The sequence below is a fragment of the Ovis aries genome, chromosome 4 (genome assembly GCF_016772045.2).
Source record: "Ovis aries strain OAR_USU_Benz2616 breed Rambouillet chromosome 4, ARS-UI_Ramb_v3.0, whole genome shotgun sequence".
NCBI classification, from domain to species: Eukaryota; Metazoa; Chordata; class Mammalia; order Artiodactyla; family Bovidae; genus Ovis; species Ovis aries.
The window spans coordinates 29,385,568-29,411,020 of record NC_056057.1 but is presented as its reverse complement, the minus strand read 5'-3'; the positions used below and the strand labels follow the sequence as shown (position 1 = coordinate 29,411,020).

At 36.4% G+C, this 25,453-nt stretch overlaps 1 protein-coding gene across 5 annotated transcripts in view; it reads left to right on the top strand.

Moving 5' to 3' along the window:
* TMEM196 (transmembrane protein 196) overlaps positions 1-25,220 on the top strand; it is a 349,550-nt gene extending 324,330 nt beyond the window's left edge. For 3 of the 5 annotated variants that reach the window (XM_042248433.2, XM_060414956.1, XM_060414955.1), the window contains 3 exons: positions 14,489-14,545; positions 18,434-18,688; positions 22,871-25,220. In XM_042248433.2, the coding sequence (XP_042104367.1) occupies positions 14,489-14,545; positions 18,434-18,688; positions 22,871-22,930 (372 nt within the window). In that variant the 3' untranslated portion in view covers positions 22,931-25,220. Of the gene's footprint in view, positions 1-14,488; positions 14,546-18,433; positions 18,689-20,118; positions 20,193-22,870 lie in introns of all 5 variants that reach the window. The other 2 variants (XM_042248432.2, XM_060414954.1) reach the window with 1 other exon arrangement.
* Positions 25,221-25,453: the final 233 nt, after the last annotated feature.

Genomic DNA, 25,453 nt, shown 5'->3' with positions numbered 1-25,453 from the left:
TCACACTCTGAGATGTCAGGGTCTTGGTGAGTAATCACACCGTCATGGTTATCTGGGTCATTAAGATCTTTTTTGTATAGTTCTTCTGTGTATTCTTGCCACCTCTTCTTAGTATCTTCTGCTTCTATTAGGTCCATACCGTTTCTGTCCTTTACTGTGCCCACCTTTGCATGAAGTGTTCCCTTGGTATGTCTAATTTTCTTGAAGAGATCTCTAGTCTCTCCCATTCTATTATTTTCCTATATTTTTATGCATTGTTCACTTAGGAAGGCTTTCTTATCTCTCCTAGCTCTTCTTTGGAACTCTGTATTCAAATGGGTATATCTTTCCTTTTCTCCTTTGCCTTTAGTTTCTCTCCTTTTCTCAGCTATTTTAAGGCCTCTCAGACAACCATTTTTCCTTTTTGCATTTATTTTTCCTAGGGATGGTTTTGATCACTGCCTCCTGTACAGTGTTAAGAACCTCTATCCATAGTTTTCATGTACTCTGTCTCAGATCTAATCCCTTGAGTCTATTTTTCACTTCCACTAATAATCACAAAGGATTTGATTAAGGTCATATGAAAAGGCCTAATGGTTTTCCCTATGTTCTTCAATTTAAGTCTGAATTTTGCAATAAGTAGTTCATGATCTGAGCCACAGTCAGCTCCCGGTCTTGTTTTTGCTGACTGTATAAAGTTTCTCCATCTTCAGCTGCAAATATAATCAATCTGATTTCAGTATTGACCATCTGGTGATGTCCATGTGTAGAGTAGTCTCTTGTGTTATCAGAAAAGGGTGTTTGCTATGACCAGTATGTGCTATTGGCAAAACTGTTAGCCTTTGCCCTTCTTCATTTTGTACACTAAACCCAAACTAGCCTGTTACTCCAGATGTCTTTTGATTTGTTACTTTTGCATTCCAGTCCCCTGTGATGAAAAGGACGTCTTTTTTGGGTATTAGTTCTAGAAGGTCTTGTAGGTCTTCATAGAACCGTTCAAATTCTTAGGCATTAGTGGTTGGGGCATTGACTTGGATTACTGTGATGCCGAATGGTTAGCCTTGGAAACGAACCGAGATCATTGTCATTTTTGAGACTGCACCCAAGAACTGCATTTTGGACTCTTTCCTTGACTATGCCCACTAATCCATTTTTTCCAAGGGAGAAATGTACTACCCACACAGTAGTAGATATATAGATCATCTGAATTAAATTCACCCATTCCAGTCCATTTTAGTCCAGTGATTCATAAAATGTGATGCTCACTCTTGCCATCTCCTGTTTGAATACTGCCTGTTTATCCTGATTCAAGGACCTAACATTCCAAGTTCCTATGCAGTATTGTTCTTTACAGCATCAGACTTTACTTTCACCACCAGATACATCCACAACTGGGTGTTTCCACTTTGGCTCAGCCTCTTCATTCCTTCTGGAGTTATTTCTGTGCTTTTCGCCAGTAGCATATTGGACACCTACTGACATGGGGAGCTCATCTTTCAGTTCCATATCTTTTTGCCTTTTCATACTTTTTATAGGGTTCTACATCTTGGAATTGGCTAAATTTTTGCCCCTCCTCAGCATACTGTAAATACATTCATGCATCCATACTAATTCATTCATTCAGTTTGAAATTCCATTATGTCAGCTAGAAACTTTATTTCAATAGCACAGCTTTGTCTGAGGAGCTGGCAAAGTCAAATATAAAAATAGATGATCCTGGGTTGAGAAGATCCCCTGGAGGATGGGATGGAAACCCACTCTAGTATTTTTTTTGCTTCCCTGATGGCTCAGCTGGTAAAGAATCTGCCTGCAGTGTGGGAGACCTGCGTGCAATCTCTGAGTTGGGAAGATCCCCTGGAGAAGGGAAAAGCTACCCACTCCAGTACTGTGGCCTAGAGGATTCCATGGACTGCAGAGACCATTGGGTTGCAAAGAGTCAGGTACAACTGAGTGACTTTCACTCACTCACTCTAAGAGTACCCATAATGGCAAATGAAATAATACATCCAATTCCATTTTTGTAGTAATATGAGATTCAAAGCTGTTTTTCTGCTCTGTTATTTCTTTTCTTCATTGACTTGCCCATTATGGAGCAAAATTCCCTTTTTCAATCCACTATTTTTCTAGAGGATTAAGAGATATCAAAATGCTTTTAAAAATACAAATATTATTTTATCTACTATTATGATTAAGTAGAACTACAAAACCTTTCCCTAAATAAAGATGAGATATGGTGGTCATTGAGGGTGAAGCTGTATTTACTTTAATACACAGTGGTTTGATTCATCATATTTAACTGAGAATAAAACTACATCCAGCCTTCAATCACAGTTCTCCATGATAGGTTTCATTTATTTCAAAAGGACTAAACTCAATCCTTGTAAACTGCTCTGTGGCATATCTGGATCTGTGCCTGAAAGCTCTGACTGTGGCAGGTTCCAAACTCAGTTCAACATGCAAAAGCATCCTTGTGTAAAAGCAGGCAAGATGATGGCCTTAGTGTTGTGACTGAAGAGATACTAGCACAGCTCCTTGACTTCAGAATATGTGCTGCCATCCTCCTTTCCAATATACTTTCTGAAAACACACAGACTGGGGAGTTTTGTTAGTTTTTTTTTTTTTAATACTCATAAGGAGCCTGGAACTTTGGGTCATTCCAACTGAATTTAATCAATTCTCTACTAACAGTTGAGATTGCTCCTCTTGTATCATTACTAACACTTATAGAATAAATAATTTGACACTAGATTGTTTTGTACACTTGCAGCCATAACAGTTGGATAAATTCTTAAATGCAGGTTACGGGGCAAATTATGTATATGTATATATATATATATGCATGTATATATGTGTGTCTATGTGTATACTACATGCACATATACTACATGCACGTATGTATGTGTGTGTGTGTGTGTGTGTGTGCGTGTATTATATTGGACAAGGGCATGTCAACCCACTCCAGTATACTTGCCTAGAGAACCTCATGGACAGAAGAGCCTGGCAGACTACAGTCCATAGGGTTCACATAGAGTAGGGCATGACTGAAGCAACTTAACATGCCCTAATGCAAGTGTTCTATATGCATGTCTATATGTGTACATGTATATATGTGTGCTTAGTTGCTCAGTCATGTCCAATTCTTTGTGACTCCATGGACTATAACCCACCAAGCTCCTCTGTCCATGAGGATTCTCCAGGCAAGAATATTGGAATGGGCTGCCATGCCCTCCTCCAGAGGATCTTTCCAACCCAGGGATCAAACCCAGGTCTCCCACATTGCAGGTGGATTCTTTACCGTCTGAGCCACCATGGAAGCCCAAGAATACTGGAGTGGGTAGCCTATCCCTTCTGCATGGGATCTTCCCAACCCAGGAATTGAACCAGGGGTCTCCTGGTGGATTTTTTTACCAGCTGTACTACCAGGAAAGCCCTGGTATATATGTATGTGTGTGTGTGTGTTTGTGTGTGTGAATATGTGTATGCATATATATGTAATTTTAATAATCTTTGCTAAATTCCTCTTAGTGGAGGTTATGTCAATTTATATTTCCACAAGCAATATATGACAATTTGGTTCCCCATATCCTTGCCATGGTTATCAAGTTTTAGGATTCCTGCCAATCTGATAGATAAAAGAATGTATCTGATTTCATTTGAAATTACATTTGTCTCACTGTTGACGAACTTGAGCATTTTCAAGTTTAGCCATCATTTGTATTTCAGGGAATTATCTGTTCATATCCTTTGCCTATTTTTCTGTCAGATTGCTAGCCTTTTCCTTGCTGATTTCCAGGAGTAAATTTTATTTTAGGGAGATTAGTCTTTTGTTTATAAATTGCAAATATTTTCCCCAGTTTGTCATTTTGCACTTGTTCATGACAATTTTCTGCCATGCAGCAATTTTTTTTGCTTATCTTCTTGCTTTAATTTTTGAACAAATCAGTCTTTCATTTCATGAACTTAAATCATAATTAAAAGATCTTTGTAACTTCAAAATAATAAAAGATTATACTTTCTTCTACTTTTTTATGATTTTGTTTTAAATTTAAGTACATTAGGCTGTTAGTTTAAGTACATTAGCGTGCTGCAGTCCACGGGGTCGCAAAGAGTCGAACATGACTGAGTGACTGAACTGAACTGACATTAGGCAACTACCCTGTTATGTGATATAAAGTATATATCTAGTTTCATTTATTTTTCCAGATGGATACACAGATGTCTGTTTCTCATAAATGTTTAGAGATACCATTTTATTACATAGTATATTTCATATACATTCTGTCTCTTGGCTTTATAATTCTACTGTTCAATTTTTCTACTCATGTGTCAGTGTCATTCGGTATTAATTATTGAGGCTTTATAATATGTTTTGATATTTGATGTCAACATGTGCCCTCATTTCTCATCTTTGCCAGAGTTTTACTGACAAAATTTAGGTATTTATTCTTTTACATTAATGTTAACATCATGTTTCCAATTAAAAATTGATATTTTTGTTGTTTTATTGAATTATGTTAAATTTACTAATTATATTATGAAGTATAAGCATAATTTTTAGGTTAAAACTTTTTATCCAAGATCATGTATTTTTCCATTTATAAAAATATTCTATTATATTATTTATTAATGTTCTTAGGGATTATCTTTATCAGTTAATACTTGATTATAAATGTATTTTTAAGAATTTTACTGTTTCTTAATGAAAATGGGATTTCTTCCCTTACAGATTCCAGTAGGATGTTATTTGTATACATGAAATAACATGTGTATAGTTTCAATATATTGATTTGTGCCTTACTACTTTACTAAATCATCTTATTTTTTGTAATTAATGTTAGAGCTAATTCTCTTGAAAATTTCATGTGTTAATCATACTGTCTGCAAACAGTGATAGTTTTATCTCCTTTTTCCCAATTGTAATACCTTAAATCCCTTTCTGTTAACTAATTATGTTGTATAGTAGCTCCATTCCAATATTCAAGAAAAGTGACACTAGGTATTCTTGCTGTTTTCATCCCATCATATCAATGACACATACTCTCTACATGATTTATTGCTTCTGGTGTCGACCATGGTCACCTGGCTGAGGTCAGTCAGTCAGTCAGTTCAGTCGTATCCGACTGTTTGCGACCCCATGAATCACAGCACGCCAGGCCTCCCTGTCCATCACCAATTGCCGGAGTCCACCCAAATCCATGTCCATTGAGTCAGTGATGCCATCCAACCATCTCATCCTCTGTCATCCCCTTCTCCTCCTGCCTTCAATCTTTCCCAGCATAAGGCTCTTTTCAAATGAGTCAACTCTTCACATCAGGTGGCCAAAGTATTTGTAAAATCTCTCCTCTAAGTGACTCCTCTAACCCCTTTTTTATATGACCCTCTTTGGAAGGAAGTCTTTATATGTAGACCACACCTCTCTGAGAGTTAAGTAGCTACATAAAATATTTGGAATTTTTCTGCATAAATTTGTCTCTTCTCCATAGTTATTTATGTATTTACTTATTTATCCATCATTTATGTCCATCAATATGGCCCCATGAGTATTTATTCTACTCACTGTTCACATTCCAATATTACTTTATTGTGCAGCTCAGATTGTTCCAGCTTTAATCACTGGGTGCTCTTTCAGCTGGCTTCTGCATCCCTCTGACGGACCTCAGTTAATGTGGGTTTTTGTTTGTTTTTTGAGCACTTCCATACTTTCTGACACAATAGCATGCTCCTGGCTGGTATCATATTTTCCCTGTCGCATTCCAAGGACAGACATATCTCTAAGGATTTAGGATTCCTTTTACTGGAGAACAGTTTTAGAAACCAAGAGCTGAGTGATTGCGTTTCTTGCTACTAGTATCATTGCATCTAGGCCCTCTCAGTTGACAGAGCAAGAAAGCTAATACTAATGTGTATATGCACAGAGCTATAAATAGTTCTTTTATGCAACCATATTTATATATATTAAGCTAAATATCTACAACTCTAATCCATTACCATGTAGATCATTCTAGGCTGTTCCCCGTGGTTATAAGTAAACTCTCACTCCAATACTAAGAAACCTATTTCCCACCATCCCTCATCCATTTAATCCACTGTTCCATTTTGGTAGGATCAGAATTATTAACCTTATAGGAAGCCACTTTGTCAAACAGATCATGATGCTTACATACAATTTATTTTTGCCTTTAGGTTACAGACTCCATTCATTTCCAAAGTTACTCATGTCAGTATTTTTTCACTTCCTTCAGTGAAACGATTTCATAAATGTGTTACACAGTAGATTGCTTTGTCATATTCTGCATTCCATCTTGTGATTTCATGAGCCTCTAAGTGATTTTTTAATTGCATACATTAAGGTTTATTCTTTGTGCTATGCAGTTCTATGTGTTTTGACAAATGTGTAGCGTCTTGTAACCATAATCATAATGTCGCCTTAAAAATATCCCCTAGTTACTGATTCAACTTCCTCTACCTTCTCCCAGACCCTGGAAACTATTGAACTTTTCAGTATCTCTTTTATTTACTTTTTTAAGAATTTAATATAATTGGAATCATACAGTATGCAGTCTTTTTAGATTGGGTTTTTCATTTAGCAATATACATTTAAATTTCATACATGTCTTTGAGTGTGTTGATACCTCATTTATTTTTATCACTGAATAGTATTTCATTGCATGGATGTATCTGGCTTATCCATTCACCTATTGAAGGATACCTTGGGAACTTCCAGTTTTTGTAATTGATGAACAACTGCTATAAAGTTGCAAATTAGATGATTAAATACCTAAAAGTACAATTGCTGGATCTCATGTAAAGACTATGTTTAGCTTTGTAAGAGCTGCCATTAGATCTTTCAAAGTAGCTGTATCATTTTCCACACTTATTAAGCAATGAATGAAAATCTCTGTTTTTCCACACTACCAACAACTAGTATTTCCAGTTTTGTTTCTGTTTGTTTGTTTAGCTATTCTAATAGCTACATAGTGGTATTTCATTGCTGTTTAATTTCATGATTTTTTTAATGACAACTGACACTGAATATCTTTCATACATACTGTCCTTAGATCTTCTTTGGACAGATGTCTGTTCAGATATTTTGCCCAAGTGTTAATTCAGTTGCTTGTTTGTTTTTATTGTTTATCATATTCTTATTTCAACATATTTCCTCCCAATATTTTTTACAACGATCATTAAAAATGATCATTATTTGTATCAAAGTCTTTATGATGCCTATTTTCTTAATTCCTGACACAAAATTAGTCAGATTCTTCCAAATAATAGTGTTATCAGGCCCAATTCTAGATCTAGTTAACTAAAACAAAACACAGAAAATGTAGGGACGATTAGGAGCCTAAGAGAAACATCTTTTAGCAATGATGAAGGTGTTGAGGAGAATAAGCTTAAACATCATGAAATAATGTCTCTGTTTCTAAGAACCACGGGAGAGCAAACAGCCCTGACACTCTGAACTTACGTTACAAACGAGGACTTTGCCTTTCTCCCTTCAAGAGCATTTTGTTGGCCTCATATTTGTTGGTATTTCACGGAGAGTGATTAAGAAGAGTATCAGTGCTCCACTGAAGAGCTCTTAGATGAGTAGGCCTACCGGCAAAGCACAGGTGCACACCTCACATGCAGTTCCAGACCATGAAAGCACTTTAGAGTTATCTGGGAAGATTTGAAATGCTGATGCCCAAGTCCCAGCCCAGTCTGGTTCTTACTTAGTCAAGGCAGCAGGAATTGTAAAAGTTAATACACAGCCAGGCTTGGGAGTCTCTGCTTTCAGACAGGCTTTCCAACCTGATAAACCTTCTTCATTCAACACGTAATTGGTATTGGACTCACTAAAGAAATGGGATGATCCCAAAGGCAAAGAAGCCCGTGACGACAGAGAGGACATCCTTAGGAGTCTAGCCTGGTGTCATATAAGAAGGTCAAAGTCATATTGGCACAGTCTCAAGAAGAATATGAACCACTGTGGCATACTAGCATTTTGTGAGCTAAACTACAAAATAATCCTTTTAGAAACTTCAGTTTTTATTCTTTAACAGATGATTGAAGTAGAGTGAAAATATTCAAGAACTGGAGGTAACAAATCATCCATTTTTTAACCCAGACACAGGGAGAAATATACCCTTTTTATTAGAGATAGATTTCTTTGAATCAATTTCTCACCATTTTTGTGTGTGTTCTGTTTTTCTGCATGTTTTAAAGAACCTAATTTTGATGAAACTGTATAAATCATTGACTGTTACCAAACCATTAAGTTCAATTTATGGTTCATCTCATTATCTTGAAGCAGAAAAAAAGTAACCATTTCTATTTTTGAATGTATCTTCGTTAATGGTTAGTGAATTTCAGTGAAAATTAATTCACTTGACGGGTTAAATGTTACATGAGAAAATTTTTTAAAAACGGTCTTAAACTATGACTGGCCCACTGTCTTTCGTAATCCCATCTGCCCAGCACTTGCTTCTTCTCCTAGCCAGCCGAAGAACCACTGCTTTATGTGTTTCCATGACAACTATGGTTCCCAATTTTCTATTACATAATTTAAATAGAAATTCGACAGTAGCCTTTTAAACTCTTAGTCCTTCATCAAAATAATCTTTCTTGGACAAAAAGAAATAGTAATAAGGAAGTCATTAACTAGTATCTAGGTCAAGGCTGAGAGAGAGAGAGAGAGAGAGAAAACCAGTAAGGAAAGAGGTTTTCATTCATTTTAGTGAAGTTTTAACATATCTCTTCTTTACCTAGCAGAGTGTTTCCCTCTATTTTCCCTACTATTAGAGAAATTGAGCACATTCACATAAGTTCTGATTGCTTACATTAGTGAAATTATTTACAGCAACTTATTTTATTGTTTTACTATCACTTTATTTCCTTACCTTTTTCAAACTTCCCTGATATCTGTTGGTTCAATCTTTATTGTTGTTGCTGTATTTTTTGTTTATTTTTATTTTCTAGTCTTTGATTTTTTAATGCACACATTTAAACTTGAACTTTTTCATTAATATCTAGCACATTAGCTCTTCTATTATTCTGCTAAATGATACAAGAATCTTAGAATATTTTACATACATCTTCTTTGTCTCCAACCTGCCATCTCTCATGCCAGCATCATCTGGCATATTCATTCTAAAGAGATATTAATTTTTCTAATCAATTAGTTCAGGTCAGTCACTCAGTCATGTCCAACTCTTTGCAACCCCATGGACTGCAACATACCAGGCTTCCCTGTCCATCACCAACTCCCAGAGTTTACTCAAACTCATATCCATCAAGTCGGTGATGCCATCCAACCATCTTATCCTCTGTCGTCCCCTTTCCTCCTGCCTTCAATCTTTCCCAGCATCAGGGTCTTTTTCAATGAATCAGTTATTTGCATCAGATGGCCAAAGTATTGGAGGTTCAGTTTCAGCATCAATCCTTCCAATGAATATTCAGGACTGATTTCCTTTAGGATGGACTGGTTTCATCTCCTTGCAGTCCAAGGGACTCGCAAGAGTCTTCTCCAACACCACAATTCAAAAGCATAAATTCTTCGGTGCTCAGCTTTCCTTATGGTCCAATTCTCACATCCATACATGACTACTGGAAAAACCATAGCTTGACTAGATGGACCTTTGTCAGCAAAGTAATGTCTCTGCTTTTTAATATGCTGTCTAGGTTGGTCATAGTTTTTCTTCCAAGGAGCAAGCGTCTTTTAATTTCATGGCTGCAGTCACCATCTGCAGTGACTTTGGAGCCCCCAAAAATGAAGTTTCTCACTGTTTCCATTTCTAATCAATAGTTTCTATTTTAGAATTTTACTGTTTTGCTTTATTTTGTGCTCTTGCTCTGTATTTCTCTCTTAACTCATGTCTTTCTCTGTTTGTTTTTCCTAAGAACAGCTTCTAGTTCTTTCAAAGTGTCTAATTCTTTTGAGACTGTCAGATGAAATAATGCTTTGGAGCCTATATTAGTTTTCTCTTGCTGCTAGAACAAATTACCATAAACTTAGTGACTTAAAATAACAGAACTTTATTTTCTCACAATGCTGGAGGGTAGAAGTCTAAAATGGGCCTACAGGGCTACACTCTTTCTATAGGTTCCAGGAGAGAATCCCATTTCCTTACCCTTTCCATCACAGAGTCCATCCACATCCTTTGCCTCATGGCTCTCTTCCATCACCTTCAAAGGCAGCAGTGTAGCCTCTTCAAGTATCTGTGTCTCTGCATCTTCAGATAATTTTCTTTGGACCTTCTTGTGTTCCTCTTAAGGGACCTTGTGATTATATTTAACACCTACTTGAATAATCCACAATAATCCTCTCATCTTTAGATTTTTTTTAGTTTAATCACATCTGCACAAGGCTTTTGTGCCTATAAGGAAACATTATGGATGGTGGGGATTAGGATGTATGTATCCTGGTGGCCATTATTCAGCCTACCACAGTTCTTTTGCCCTAATGAGCATATCTTTTTTTTAATCTCTTTTGTAAATGAGAGATTGGCTGAATGTTCAGCACAATTTCAAAAGATACTCTTTCAAAATCTTGTATTTTATCTTAATATCTTCTTTTAGGATGTTACTGTGAAAAGTGGAGCCATTCTGATGAGGAACTGATTTCACTGTTACAATGATTGTCTTTGGTGCATGGTTTCAGATTCCATTAATGGGGGGTGTGGTCACTTGAACTTCTCACCCTTGTCAGTGCCTCACCCTCAGCTTTCCATCATTCCTGCTCACTTACGGAAAAGTTCTCAGTCTGCAGTTTATTCACTTTTTCTTACTGTTAAACCAGTATTTCTTTAGCGTTTCTACATACTAAGCAATAGCAGAAGGCTCCATGGACCTTCATTAAGAAAATCACTCAAATGTTATTGCATAACAGCTCCATTTCATCCTACAATGATTCACAGCCTTAGTTATCTACTGAATTTAATCTTAATTGAAATCAAACAAATTTCACTTGGAGGACAACAAGTTTTATTACATAGTTGCCCTTGATGTCCTACCATTAGATTGCTTCATTTACATAACTTCCTAGTAAGAACAAAGCAAATAATTCTCCCTGGATTTAAATAGCCTAACTTCTCAGAAATAAAATTATATATTCTCATGTAAAATTATATATCTAATTCAGGATGTAGATATGATATAGACATAAATATCCAATCATCAGTTTTTCTTTTTTAAAAAACTAATCCGTTTTTCACTCGTATTATAATTTCTACAATATAGGTCAATGTTTTGCATCCTGGATAAAGTTATGTGGACTAAAAATAGTACCTTAAAATATTAGACTCTTTATATAGTAAGGTAGACTTAATTTTAGACTGTGGTACAATCAGCTAATCTTATAATTATTTTTATTACAATAAAAACAAACGGCAAGGGTAAAGAGTGCAGTTATAGATGGTGAGGTGTCATTGAATGCTTCTGGTTAGATCTTCTAGTGTAATGTAGTCTCACTAACACTGAAAAGTCCTTTTGAAAAGCATTCCCTTTACATTACATGGCTTCCCTGGTGGCTCAGATGCAAAGAATCCGTCTGCAATGCAGGAGACGTGGGTTACATCCTGGATCAAGAAGATCCCTTGGAGAAGGAAATGACTACCCACTCCAGTATTCTTGCCTGGAGAATTCCATGGACAGAGAAGCCTGGTGGCCTATAGTCCATCGTGTTGCAAAGAGTCGGACATGACTGAGTCACTTTCACTTCCCATTGCATTATTAGAAATGTTAACTTAGACACTTAATCAGGACTTCCCTGGTGGCTCAGATGGTAAACCGTCTGCCTACAGTGCAGGAGACCTGGGTCTGATCCCTGGGTCATGAAGATCCTCTAGAGAAGGAAATGGCACCCCACTCCAGTACTCTTGCCTGGAACATCCCATGGATGGAGGAGCATAGTAGGCTACAGTCCATGGGGTCGCAAAGAGCCGACACGACTGAGCGACTTCACTTCACGTCACTTCACTTCAGGCACTTAATCAAGCCTTTGATTTTATGTGCGATTTGTGACCTTGATGTGTGACCCTGAGTAAATGACTAAACCTGTCTGGACCTCTCATTTCTTATGTGCAGACTGCAAGGGCTCAATTAAGTCACCTTTTAAGATCCTTTCTGGTGCTCTGACTTGGAATAAAGCTAGCCAATCAAAGAAAAGACTATTCACTGCTTTTTGTTCTTCTACTCTTTTCTATAACCTGTGATGGCTAAACCTAAGCCAGGGTCCCTTAAACCCGCCTCAGAATTGCACGATCTATTTTCCTTCCCATTCAGTTCAGTTCAGTCACTCAGTCGTGTCCAACTCTTTGCGACCCCATGAATAGCAGCACGTCAGGCCTCCCTGTCCATCACCAACTACCGGAGTTCACTCAGACTCACACCCATCGAGTCAGTGATGCCATCCAGCCATCTCATCCTCTGTCGTCCCCTTCTCCTCCTGCCCCCAATCCCTCCCAGCATCAGAGTCTTTTCCAATGAGTCAACTCTTCACATGAGGTGGCCAAAGTACTGGAGTTTCAGCTCAGGTTAGTATCGTCTAAGGAGAGTGGATTTTGGATTCTCTACCAGCAGTATTTACGCTGCAGGCCTGCAAGAGAGTGGAGAAACGTTGTTGGATTCCCTTCCTTCTCTATCTTCTCCCTCCCAAATCTGACTTTCTGTTTCTTAGAGGTACACTAGGAAGAAGCAATTTTATTGCACTTAAATTGTCCCAACCCAGTGAATGGAGAGTTAGGTTGAGCTCTGCTTAGGGTCCTGAGGTCCCCTTGGGCTTTGCTGTGGATAAATCATGGCAATGTTTATAGATTTCAAAAAGATCAAAGGAACACAAAACTGCACTGCTTTCAAATTATTTCAAGAATGAGTTCTCCTTGATGGACTTTCAGGGTAATAATGGGTTAGTCAGGGGAGCAGATGTAGGACATCTGAAGCTCTGATTGGAAGTTTGGAACCACTGAGAGGAACAGAATTGGTCCAAACTGGAATGACTTGAGCATAACCTTTAAAGGTCAGAGATGAGATCAATAAGAAAGGGTCCATGTGAGGACAAGATCATCAAGACCTAGAACGTAGAGGAGGTTAGAAATTGTTACTCAGAATTTGCTTTATAAGGCTTCTGAAAATTCTGCAAGTATGCAATGGTTATAAAGTTGTGAGTTTCTTTCGGTTCATGGTTTAATGGAATTAAAATTATTTTATTAGATTTATTTATATAGTATGATGACCCTTTGCCTATTATATGCTTTCTGAATATAATCCCAGTTTATTTTGTGCCTTTGAGAGCAAAGTTACAGAATAAAGTATCTTTTACTATCAAAATTATAATTTTATGTATTAGTATTTGTATTTTCTATTTTGGTCTGTGACTTTGCTGCTGTGTATAACAAATTCTTATATATCCTTGTGTTACCTGATCTAACTATTTTGCTGCATCTTTGCCTGCTTTATAATCATTTTTTTCTCTTGCATGGAAATTTCTCTGCAAAGGTAAATTTTTCTTACCAATTATTTTTCATTAAATTTTGTTGGTGTTTAACATATTACATATTTCAGATAATCCTTAGAGTATTTTGATGTGTATATTTTAAAATATGCTCAGAGTTTAACAGTTTAAACTCAGTTAAAACCACTTATATTATTAGTTCCGACTTGAAATAATAACATTTAAAAGAAAAATCAAATGAAGACAAGTGTAACCATATTCATTGTTTCCTTTGCTAATCTGAAAGCCCTTATTATTTATTAATGAATGTATTGTTTTACTTCTATGGTTTACTTCCAGCAAAAGTATGCACAAATGGCCCTAAACGTTTCTCTACAAACTAGGCAGTTTACCACTTTCTGATAACCCAAATGTATACTAGTGTGTCACTGGTAGACTATTTGATGCAGCTGCTTTTGCAAAGCAATTATGTCATCAATGTGCTTATTTACAAGAAATTACATCCCACTGACAGCTTCATCCCCTGTGTTCTTCTGACATATCCACAAGGACAGTATTTCTGTTAGAATGAGGAGGCAGCTATTTTACCGGACATAGTTTAAGATGTACAAAGAATATTTCTATAGAAAAATATCTCCCGTCCGGGGCCTTGTCCTTTTATGTGTGATACATTCGCTTCCTATAGCACAGCCCACTGATTTCTCATAACTTAGTATGAATGAATGTACCATCTCACCTTTTCCCTGAGAAAACAGAAAGGGATAAGAAGACAGTGAAAGTAGACACGAGGAACAAAACTCTAAACTCACCTACTTCATCATTTTGCCTGGGGTAAAGCAGATTCTGGTTTTTATTAAATTCCACAATTACCTATATCAACTTTGCACAAAACTTCCATTAGCGTTTGCATTTTTATCCATTACTATTCTAGAATGAGGTATTTTTCTTTTCAGCTTTTGATGGGAATGTAAAATTTTCAAGCTTCCTTGAAACAAGTGAATGAGTGATCTATAAGCTGAAAACTGGAAGTCCTCTTATCTTGGGATGTGAAATAATTGTTCTTCTTTTCCTTTTCAGTTTCTTCTTTGTGGCATATGTGGAATATTGTGCGCCAAAAAAAAATCTGGACTTGTCGTAAGTTTTTGCCATGTTTGTGTTGTGCACTGAACTGTTTGAAATGTAAGAACTCAGAAAGGGAAATAATGACTAGCCAACTTTCATATCCTGAATGTTACTCACTTAAGGTAAAAAGAAGACTGACAAATAAATTCTGACTTTTTTTCTTTTCAAAGAAAACCATCAAGATTATTACAGACTGTGATGGAAGAGAAAGAAAAGCTTTGATATACTCTTTAAATACATGAATCTGCAACCCTTAATGACTGCTGTGGATGGAAGTCTCCACTTTTCATTTGTAGACTTCCAGACACAGGAATCCTTCATCGAGCTAAAAAAGACAGAGCTTGAATTCATGGGAAATTTAACTGTTTAGATATGGAAGTGAGCCTAAAGATTGCTGGCTTTGACTGTAAAGTCCATTGTGCAAAGCAGCAAAACAGCTGTGTTGTTATAGTTGCAGTTAATTCCCAAAGATTTTTTAAAATTTAATTTTATCTTATGACTATGAATGCGAATGTCAGCATTCTCAGAAGTTTTATGGTACTGTCTTGTGTCTTGAGGGGTGCTCCCAGTTAACTCTGATGTAGACTAGAGAAGGATTCCAGCATGCTGAAGTATGGATCCCCCCTGTCTTTCATGACATTTTTTTGAGAATTAGAAAGTAGAAAAAAAGTCATGTTTATTTTATTGAGGACAATAGGAAATAACATAGGCCTTTATAAGTTGGCAACATTACTATTGTACATGGACCCTAGAAAGTGCTCTTTGAGACTAAAAAAAGGAGAAGGCCAGGGAAGGGGACTATGCAGTCCTTTATTTAACTCCTTTTTCTAATCATAGTTCTCTTAGTGAGGGTACCTATTGCAACAAAAAGGATGAAGCTCCCATTGCTTTAGAAATGTGAAGTGTGATTTTTTAAAAAATTATTTTAAGGAAATGTTTAGATAGACATTTTTGGGAGGCTTGTAATTTGCATTTGTGATTCCCCCATCACTCTTTCCCATGGTTTTCTTACTTTCTACATTTTTTCTCTATCAAGTCTCTCCATGGCTATATACTAACAATTTCTTGGAACATGGATAAAACAAAATGAAAGAAAGGAAGGAAGGAGAGAAGGAACAAAAGAAAGGAGGAAAGAAAGGGGGGAAGGAAAGGGAAGCCCTTTAAAGTGGTGGGAGTGGGGAGCACGGGGGAGAGACATGGAGGTCAGCCTGGCCTGCTCTGACAAAGCACCATGGATTGGGAGGCTCACAAAGAACAGAAATTCATTCCTCACAGTGCTGGAGGCTGGACGTCTCAGGTAAAGGTGCCAGCACAGTTGGGTTCTAATAAGACTCTCTTCTGGGCTACACGTTTCTGGCTGTGTTCTCCTGGAATAGAGCTCTCTAGAATCTCTTAGAAAAACATGGACCTGGTTCCTGAAGCTCCACTGTCTTGACTTAATTATCTCCCAAAGGTCCTGCCTCCAAATACTGTTTAATACTAGGGATTGGGCTTCAGCATAGTAAATTCTGGAGGGACACAAGCACTCAATTCATAGTAGAAGAAAAAGGAAGTTGTTTTATTTTGTTTGTTTGTTTTTTGAAAAACAGGTGTGTCTTTTTTTAAAACAGATCTTCTGTTTTTCTAATTCTAAGTTATAAAAAAAATTATAAGATCTGAGTTTTTTAGAAATTACCATCTACTTTATCTTCCTGTACCATCTGGGGTTTCCATAGAAGACATTAACTGTCAAAGATTCCCCACACTTTAATCAAATTATGTGAGACTTTCTTCACTCGACATATCTCTAGTCTGGTAAGACTGAAAATAGTAGATGGTTAAAAACTTGGTACAGATTTTAACATTTTAATTCTCGAGTAAAAATGTTTTATCTGTATTTGTTAATGAAGTATGTCCTTAAGGAATTAATGGCAATAACAGGAGAGATAGTGTTTTCCTGTAATAATCCTTTACGTTTGTTGTTTGTTTTATTAATTAACAGTAATTATTAAAAGGCTAGGATGTAATATCTTTCCATATTTTCTGAGAATGAGTAAACACCAAAATATATTCCCAGGTAACAGCATGCCATTTGAATATACTTTAAAAGGAAATAGAACTGACTGATTCTATTTGAAATTGGAGCTACAATTTCCCACTGAGGATGATTCGTTTGTTTGGTAATTGACATTTAGTGTTATATTTAATCAATTATTAAAAGATTATACTTATCCATCACTAGGTTTTCAGTTTTGGTGATAAGTACTATAAGACTGACACAATCAGAAATGCTGAATTAAGTTAGAGAAACAAAACAAACTAGTAGTTCTTTCTGCCCATCATGCTATATCACACATCCACGGTCTTACCCTTTGCTGGGAACTATGTGCACTTAGCCTAGATGATAAGTTGTCAAGGAAGCTTTGTCTGAAACCCCCGACTGGGCTGAATTCCCCTCCTCCCTGCTCCAAGGGCAGCCTTTCATCCTTCTTTCTTAAGATATTTGTCACACCATGTTGTAATGTTGGATCTTCTCTTAGCCTGGACGGCAGCGTACTCAAGAGGAACAACTATGAGCTGTTCTTTCTTGTAATGACAGCTGATGCCTCACTCATGGCCTAATAGACGCTAGGTGCTCAGTAACTGCTAAATTCAACTAACTATCGACAGAAAATAATATATAATGAACTAAAATTAAATACTAAGGTTATATAGTTGTTTGCCCTGTGGACTTATGCCAGAGGAGATGTCCAGGAATGTTTTCTGAGGAAGTAAGAGTTAGTCTTCCATTTAAGGAGCCAAGCAAGAAGCAAAATATTTTCCAGGAAATGAAAATATCACTGAGGCAGGAATGAACAAGCTCTATTGAGAGACCAGGGAGGTGACCAGAATAGAGACTGTATCCCAGAGAAAGATGGAAATAGGGTTGGTTGTTAAATTAGCATCACACTGAAAAGTATCATGAAAGCCCATAGGAGGATTGAACCCAGATAAAAATTACATAATAAAGCCATTAAAGCTATTAAAATATTCAATTGAATTTATTAAATATGCCCAGAACATTTACTACACAGAAGGCATTTTGCTTGATTCTGCCAGGGATCCTGTGATATTTAAGTTGAATAAAATCCCCCAAGCTCTATTAATAGAGACCCAGAGCAAACCAAGAGTAGGATCAAAAGCAAAGCCACATCCTGCGTTTCTCCATAGCAATCCACCAAACAGTATTTTGTTATATCTTCTGGGTGGTGTCACAGAGTAACAAGATTTGAAAAATAAAGAGCCAGTTCAGAGGGGGGGGCTCCCTAATTGCCTGTTGAGAAAACAGATACTAAACCAATCAAATTCTTATAAATGAAAAAAAAAAAAAAAAGGAGTTAACTAACTTTCCTAAGCTCACACAGTTAGAGGAGTACAAAATTTTGAAGCTAAGTGGAACTAATAACAATTCAGGGAGAAGATGTTTTGATTTTGAGTCTGAAAATCTGGATTTTCAGTCCCCGAACTACAGTGTTAACTGCTTACCATTCGTTTTCCAAATGTACGTTACCTCTCAGGATTAGTGGGTAGGTTAACTGAGATTCTACCTACTCACATTCCTGGCATAGCGGCACACTATAGATATCAAATATTATTTAAATCTGAATCTACTATCAGATAAACTTTACTTACTTCAGAATTTTCATAAGCTATATCCCTGGCCTTTATATAGTTGGCTATGAATTCCTGAGACACTGCAGGGCAGGCCCTCTCCACTGAGTCAGAGCGCAGAGAAGCCGGGCAAAAAGATGGCCTCTGTGCTCCAAGAAGCATCGAGAGCGCCTTCTCTTCATCGTAGCTCAGCCATCCCTGATGTGCAGTGTGTGCTCATCAGCTTCACCTCCTCCACTTTAACCCCCCGGCCCCTCTTTTTCTCACCAGATGATCCTCTTTTCCGCCTGCTGCATCTGCGGGCTCATTGGGGGCATCCTGAATTTTCAGTTCCTCCGGGCAGTGACGAAGAAGACCTCTTCCCTCTACCCCCTGCATCTCGCCTCCATGTCTCTCGCGTGCATTGGGATCGGAGGCTGCACCCTCTCTTCGTGGCTCACGTGTCGACTAGCCAGCTATGAACAGAGGAGGATGTTCTCAGAAAGGGAGCATTCTCTGCATCACTCTCATGAAATGGCTGAGAAAGTGAGTTTTGTACATTTTCCTCTCACTGCTAGCACGTGATGAAGACTGCAGTCACATCTAGGTGATCAACTTACAGCTTTAGATGAGAACTTGAGGTATTGGATTTTGTAAAAGTTTGGCCCTGTTGGATTAAGAATAGGAGTTTATTATTTTTTCCCTGTAATTCTGGGTACACCTGTTTTCAACATGATTTTGTAGCCTCTAGGTAAAAACAAGCTCCTAAAATAGAACTCATGAAGTATTGAATGTCTTATAGATATGGATTTTTATGTATTATACTGAGGAAAAACATAAACTCACACCACTCTGAATAATGCCAGATTGTGAAATCCAATGAGTTTTCCTTTCTAACTTACCCCTTGTGCCTGTAAGTAGATGCATTTGATTATGTAAATTAGGTTTGCAAGCATAAAGGGATCTTGTAATAAGGCAACAAAAAGCCCTGCCTATCAGTGCAGATATTATAACACACATAAAGCTTCATTTAATTCTCGTCTAAATTTCATGCATATTTGGGTAGCTCTGCCTGTATATGAACATTCAAATAACTGTTTTATAACTGTTGTATCCCCCGCATCACTGTTTCGTGAAACTCATTCAAACAAGGAGTTATTATTATTGCATCAAAGGACAAATGATACAATGAGCTGTGTGTGTTTCTTCTGAGGCTTTCCAGGGGGCTCAGTGGTAAAGAACCCACCTGCCAATGCAAGAGACACAGGTTTGATCCCTGCATCAGGGAGATCCCCTGGAGTAGGAAATGACAGCCCACTCCAGTATTCTTGCCTGGGAAATCCCATGGAAAAAGGAGCCTGGTGGGCTACAGCCCATGAGGTCACAGAGTCTGACACGACTGAGTATGCACACACGGTGTATTTCTTCTACATTTGGCCCATATTTCTTAATTCAGTTCCTGCTTACGGGATCTGTTAAGGAAAGGATAGAACAACTGTAAAATAAACTCACTAAGCTAATGGCCACGTCATATTTTACTGGATATCATGGAAATAAAACTGCATAACAACAGAATAGAAGGAAGAGAAGCAAGAGTTACAAGTAGTATACAACTGCTGGCATACTACTACTGCTTGTATACTACACACTATACAATTATAGTGTGAATTCAGAGGAAAAAAATACTCTGTAGTTTATGTTTCCCTTTCATATACAATCTATACACTCAAATAAGGAGGATAGATGCTCTTGAAATGTTCCAAGAAGGCAGTTTTCAACAGCTCTACAAGTGTCCATCAAAAAGAGTTCATAGTACAAAGAGCAGGACTGGTAATTTAATGGATTGTTAAAAAGAGGTGATCATTATATATTTGGATAATGGTTCTTTTGTGTGTCTATTTTTATACTAGTGTGATTTAGGTTTTTGTATGTATGTTTGTGCAATATTTATTGTATGATTGTTATATTTACATTAGAGATTGAGGGCTATTGAAATAACCGACTTGCCCAGCTGCCCGGTGGTGCCCCCGACACCAGAGTTACCTACAAGGTACGCTGACTTCTAGGGAGTTGCCATGTTGTAATGTCACTGCAGGAAGCACTGCCTCTTCAAGGAAGCCATGGTGCCAGCAGATCAGTCTGGACTGATGCTGTGATATTGCTCCTCAAAGTACTGCTTCTGTGAGAGCTACTTTGAGGGCCTGACATAAACCAACATGGCAGAGTCTTGCAACATGCAAGTTGGCTGAGTATTTAAAATATTCAGCCTGCCTGTAAGCATCCAAACACATTTCTGCTTGGATGATTCATGACTTCTTTATTCTCTGCCACGTCATGACTGACTCCGTATCATCGTTCACAGACTAGAGTTTTGCTTTTAATAATAGATGTGTCTGATAAAGGCAAACTTTGTATCACTCTCATGCCAAAGCCGCATGGGTAGATAACCTAAGTTTGACACTAACACAATTAACCTTATGTGTAGAAGCTTTCTTCCTGTGAACTTACTTGGTATAAGACAGTTCATATTTATTTTATATATTTTAAATTTCTTAAAATAGTTACCATTCTTGCTTTGGTTAAATACTATAATAAGAAATATAAGAAGTTACACAGATAATGTGGCCCAACTGCAGAAAGTATATCCATTTGCCAACAGTCATTTAATCCTGCCAGATTTAAAATATAATCTTTTGCCAAAGTGGACATGCCTATTTGCAAATAAACTGAAGATACTCGTCCGTTTAAAAACCAATTTTAACTGTTTTTCCTATCAGTGATTTCACTGTGTCCATATTAGGGTGAATTTAGTTAAGAAAATTTTTTCTGTAAGATTTTTAAAAACTGATTTTTTTGCCTTAATCCTGCAATAAATGATTATACCTTAGATTAAGTTTTTATTATTTTTAAGGCACTTTTTGAATGCAAACCTATTTTAGGAGAGGAAAAGGCATCTAAGAATCCTACTTCTATAAATTCCTTAGAAAATAGTTTTTGTCCTAGTAGAAGGAAGAGCTATAGGTGGATGACTAGATTTTGTTAAAGATCATTTTGGAGAGACAGTTCCATTTTTCTTGCCACCAATAGTGAGTTCTAAAATGAACTTCAAATCAGGTATCTCATCAATAAACTAAACCTCATCCCAGTAACCCCAATGTTTTTGTAGACCTACTTCTGTGAGCATATCTCTAGCAAAAGCCGGCCTCTCAGTGAGACTGAACCACTGCCAGACATAAAGGCAGACTGTTGGCACCTAAAGAACTTCACTTTCTATCGGAGACTTAACCCTAAACTGGTTTAAGTTTTTAGGCTTCAGGCAATTCCTCAGCACTTAATCAGGGTACATATAATGGATACCCACTTATAAGACAACCCCTACGGCCTGTAAGGGGCCGGGCACTTTACACGGGGATGGGTCTTGATGTGAGAAGAGGAAGGGTCTTCTTTGTATATTGTCTTCTTTCTCAGAATTTTTTTGGATGACGCTCTACCTGATGTTCTAAAAGACACCAAAGTTTTCAAAAGCATAGTCCCAAAACCAAACCTATTCCTACCTTCCAGTCCCTCCCTGACTCTCCTAAGCTACTTCCAGAACCACCAAAGACAAGAAGTAAACATCTTTATTTTACTTTATCTCTCCTGTACTGAATTTTCAAAAAGAGAATAAAAATGAGGCATAGATATCTTTTCATTTTTGAAATAAAGATTTGGAAGAATTTCTAAAGTTTACAAAAGCAAACACATTACTTTCTTTTTTTTTTTTTTACCCAGACACAGACATTAGACATATCTGATAGGCTTGAGATCATTAAGAAAACCTCTTTCTACTGGAGTCTTTGTTACAGCACTTTTGCAAATAGGCTTGTTCAAGCGTGGAATATTTTCATCTATTTTTAGATAGTTCTGCCTAAATACTATTTATAAAATGATCCACTAACCATTATAAGTGTGAATGGGCCTCACATCTCCTTATTACCTTTCATTGTATAGGGAAGAGTTTAATGTTCAACAAAACATATGAATTCAAAGCATCTGAATTTTTCTTAAATTAATATATTTTCTAAAATTACAAATGAAACTTGAGTAAGTTCATCATTTTTACTAAAATTCCTGTTGCCTTCTCATGTAGCTTTCCTTTTTAACTAGTGAGTAATTGATCTCTTAAAAAACATGTTCAGAGCTTTTACAGTTTGTTGTTTTAGTGTATGAGTGACAATGCCGTGAAAAGCAGTATGTCCCACTATGAATTATTAGTGTTGCTCAGTTACAGACAGGCAGTCCTTCTGTTGCCTTTTTCAGTTCTTCAGAAAAGGCCACAGAGTTTTCTACACAGTAAAGGTAACCCCTTGGCATCTGTTGGCATTTTGTTGATATGCTCAACAGACAAACCTATACATTGGAAAAACTTGGGTATTTAAGCATCTTTTTTCTAGGCGAGGTCTTTCCAAAACAGAGATGAGGAATGGTAAGGGAAACTGAGGGGACTGAGGAGAGAGTAAATTGTTGTGGGTAGAAGATTTTGGTCTAAGAGACTGTCACTTCAGCATTTTCGTGGGTTCCAAGATGGCTTGAAATTTCATTTTCTCAAAATCAGCGATATTAATCCTTGTCCTTCCCCCAAACTCAGAAAGTTTTTCAATGGCTTGAAATTTCTGTTTTGTAAACAAATTAACCAAATTAATGTCTTATTCTGAAAGTGAATTTTAATTAATTTTATTTTCCTAACAGGAAATGACAGACAACATGAGCAATGGAGGACCACAGCTGATATTTAATGGAAGAGTATAATCAATATTTTAAAGAACTGAACATTTTTCATGAGGCAAAGAAATACCAAAGGACTAGGAGATAAGTTAAAATAGCTCTTGCATTTGCTGTTATCTCTCCTAAGTACTTGCTGAAATTCTTCTTCTTCAATTTTGCCTCACTTTATTTCTTCAGCTTTTTTTGTTTTTCTTACTGGTGAAAAACTTTCCAGAAATATTCTAATACAGTAATTTCAATCAACTTTCCCAACCATTCTATAAAAGACTTTCCAGGAAAAAAAAATAGATAAAATAGAAAGATTCATATTCTACACAAACACTATTTGACTAGCATGAATGTTAGACTTGTAATGACATGTTTCATATAAGTAATTAAAAAGTACAGATATCAAGAAATAACAATAACTTACCAATGTCTTTGTTCTGAAAGACGATGGCTTCAAAGAATGCCACAATTTAAAACCTCAGCAATGCCCTGTTGTAAAAACATTGTGATTATTTTCAATTTGTGAATGAACTATGTTTCATAATTTTCTTGTAAATTAACAAAACATAAAACATAAAAAAGGGTTTTTTTAGAGAGAGAGAATATTAATCTGTATGATATTTTTGCACAAAAGAGCAAAGAGTTATAAATTAATATCACTTAAGGAAAGAAGTATCTTTTGATTATACTGTGCAGATTGACATGCATGTTTGTGAATGAGCCTAAGAATAAAGTATGTTTGTGTGTATGTGTATATTTGTAAATATAGAAAATATATATAGCGCATATTTATAACATTCATGGATGTAAATATGTAGTAGAAAAGAAATTGTGATGCTGTGGGAGTATTATCAAGATTCTATTCCCATAGAAAGGGAAAAGTGGTTTTTTAGACTTTTCTGTGCCCACAGAGTCACATTTAATTTCAACTAAATTTTCTTAGTTTTATTTCTTTTATTATGTCTGTTATGTGTAAATACCACTGTGGCTGAAATTTATGGGGTGAAGTGGTCTGAATAGTATCAAGACAAATTGCTTAATTATTTGGCAATCTATTATTTTGGTATTTATGTAAGAACAATTATTATTGATTTATAAACATAACAGCTTTAATTCAGATACTTCCATGTTTATAAATATAGATAGAATTACTTGCAATTATTCATGACACATATTTCAAATACATTATAGCCCAATTTAAATTATATAAAAGGACAAATGATGTATGCCCAAAAGATGAAGTTACAGTTAGCTTTGTTAGAATTTAATTTAGGATTTTTGTTTTGTTTTACAATTCACATGGAAAAATACAGACAGATCATTCTCAAGAATGCCTATACCCAAAGAACCTGAAAGAGATCTCTGTAGAAGGAAGCTAAAAGATAGGCTTATGTTTAAATAGCTAGACTCAGTCCTTCACTTCCATAAAGGAATGTTAAAATATTAACCTATGATACTATATATTGGAGAGAAAACAGCATGGTCTTTGAAAATATTTATGAGAATATAACTTGTGGCAATTCAATTCTGTTTATTTGATGCCATAATTATGAATGATTTTTAAACAATGAAAATCTGAATTATATAATACAGGTATTTGTGTATATACGGTTCTACTGAATTTATGCAAGGATGTGGTTTTGTACTGAAAGAACAACTACCAACTCTCATTTTAGGTGGCATTTCTTTGTAGACATGTTTGCACAGTACAGAGTTATAATATATCAGTAAGATGTTTTAATGCCTTTTGAAATAATAAAGAAATCACCCATAAAGGACAAAAGCAGGCACATGACTGCTTTGACATAGAGTTAAGAAGAGGTGCCATCATCACAGTTATCCAAGTAGTCTACAATGTATTTAACCAAGTATAGATAGATCTTTAATTATTTTAATATTTAGTCCAACATTTTCAGGACTCAGTTATTTAGAATCATTTATTTGGGATGTGCAGTGATTCTTTTTGAGATGAGTAGGGGAAGTTAGAAAGACATTTGTCAAGTATTTGAAAATTAAATTTTCAAAAAACTTTGAACTAGAATATTTTAAGTGACTACAGTTTTAGTATGAGCCTGCCCTTGGGAAAAAGTAATTTGATACTAAATTAGAAAAATAAAATGTGACACTAATATGGTAGTGTGCCATAGAGACTAGATACTAAAAGGTCCAGTAATTATAAGCATAAAAGAAGTGAACTCTGTTTAAAAATTTTCGACATATGTGTGTGTGTCCCTACACATACATATATACAGTTGTTTAGAAGTGGAACATGGTATGATAACGCTATTGATTTGTCTGTGTAATAAATGGTGTGTTTTGAAACTTACATATGGTGTGAACATTCTTTCCATCACAATACAAGAAATAGTCCCTTCTCCCTATAGCTGCTGCTGCTGCTGCTGCTGCTACCTCGCTTCAGTCACATCCGACTCTGTGCGACCCCATGGACTGCAGCCCACCAGGCTCCTCCATCCATGGGATTTTCCAGGCAAGAGTACTGGAGTGGGGTGCCATTGCCTTCTCCTCTCCCTATAGCTAGATGAGTAAATGTATAGTTCT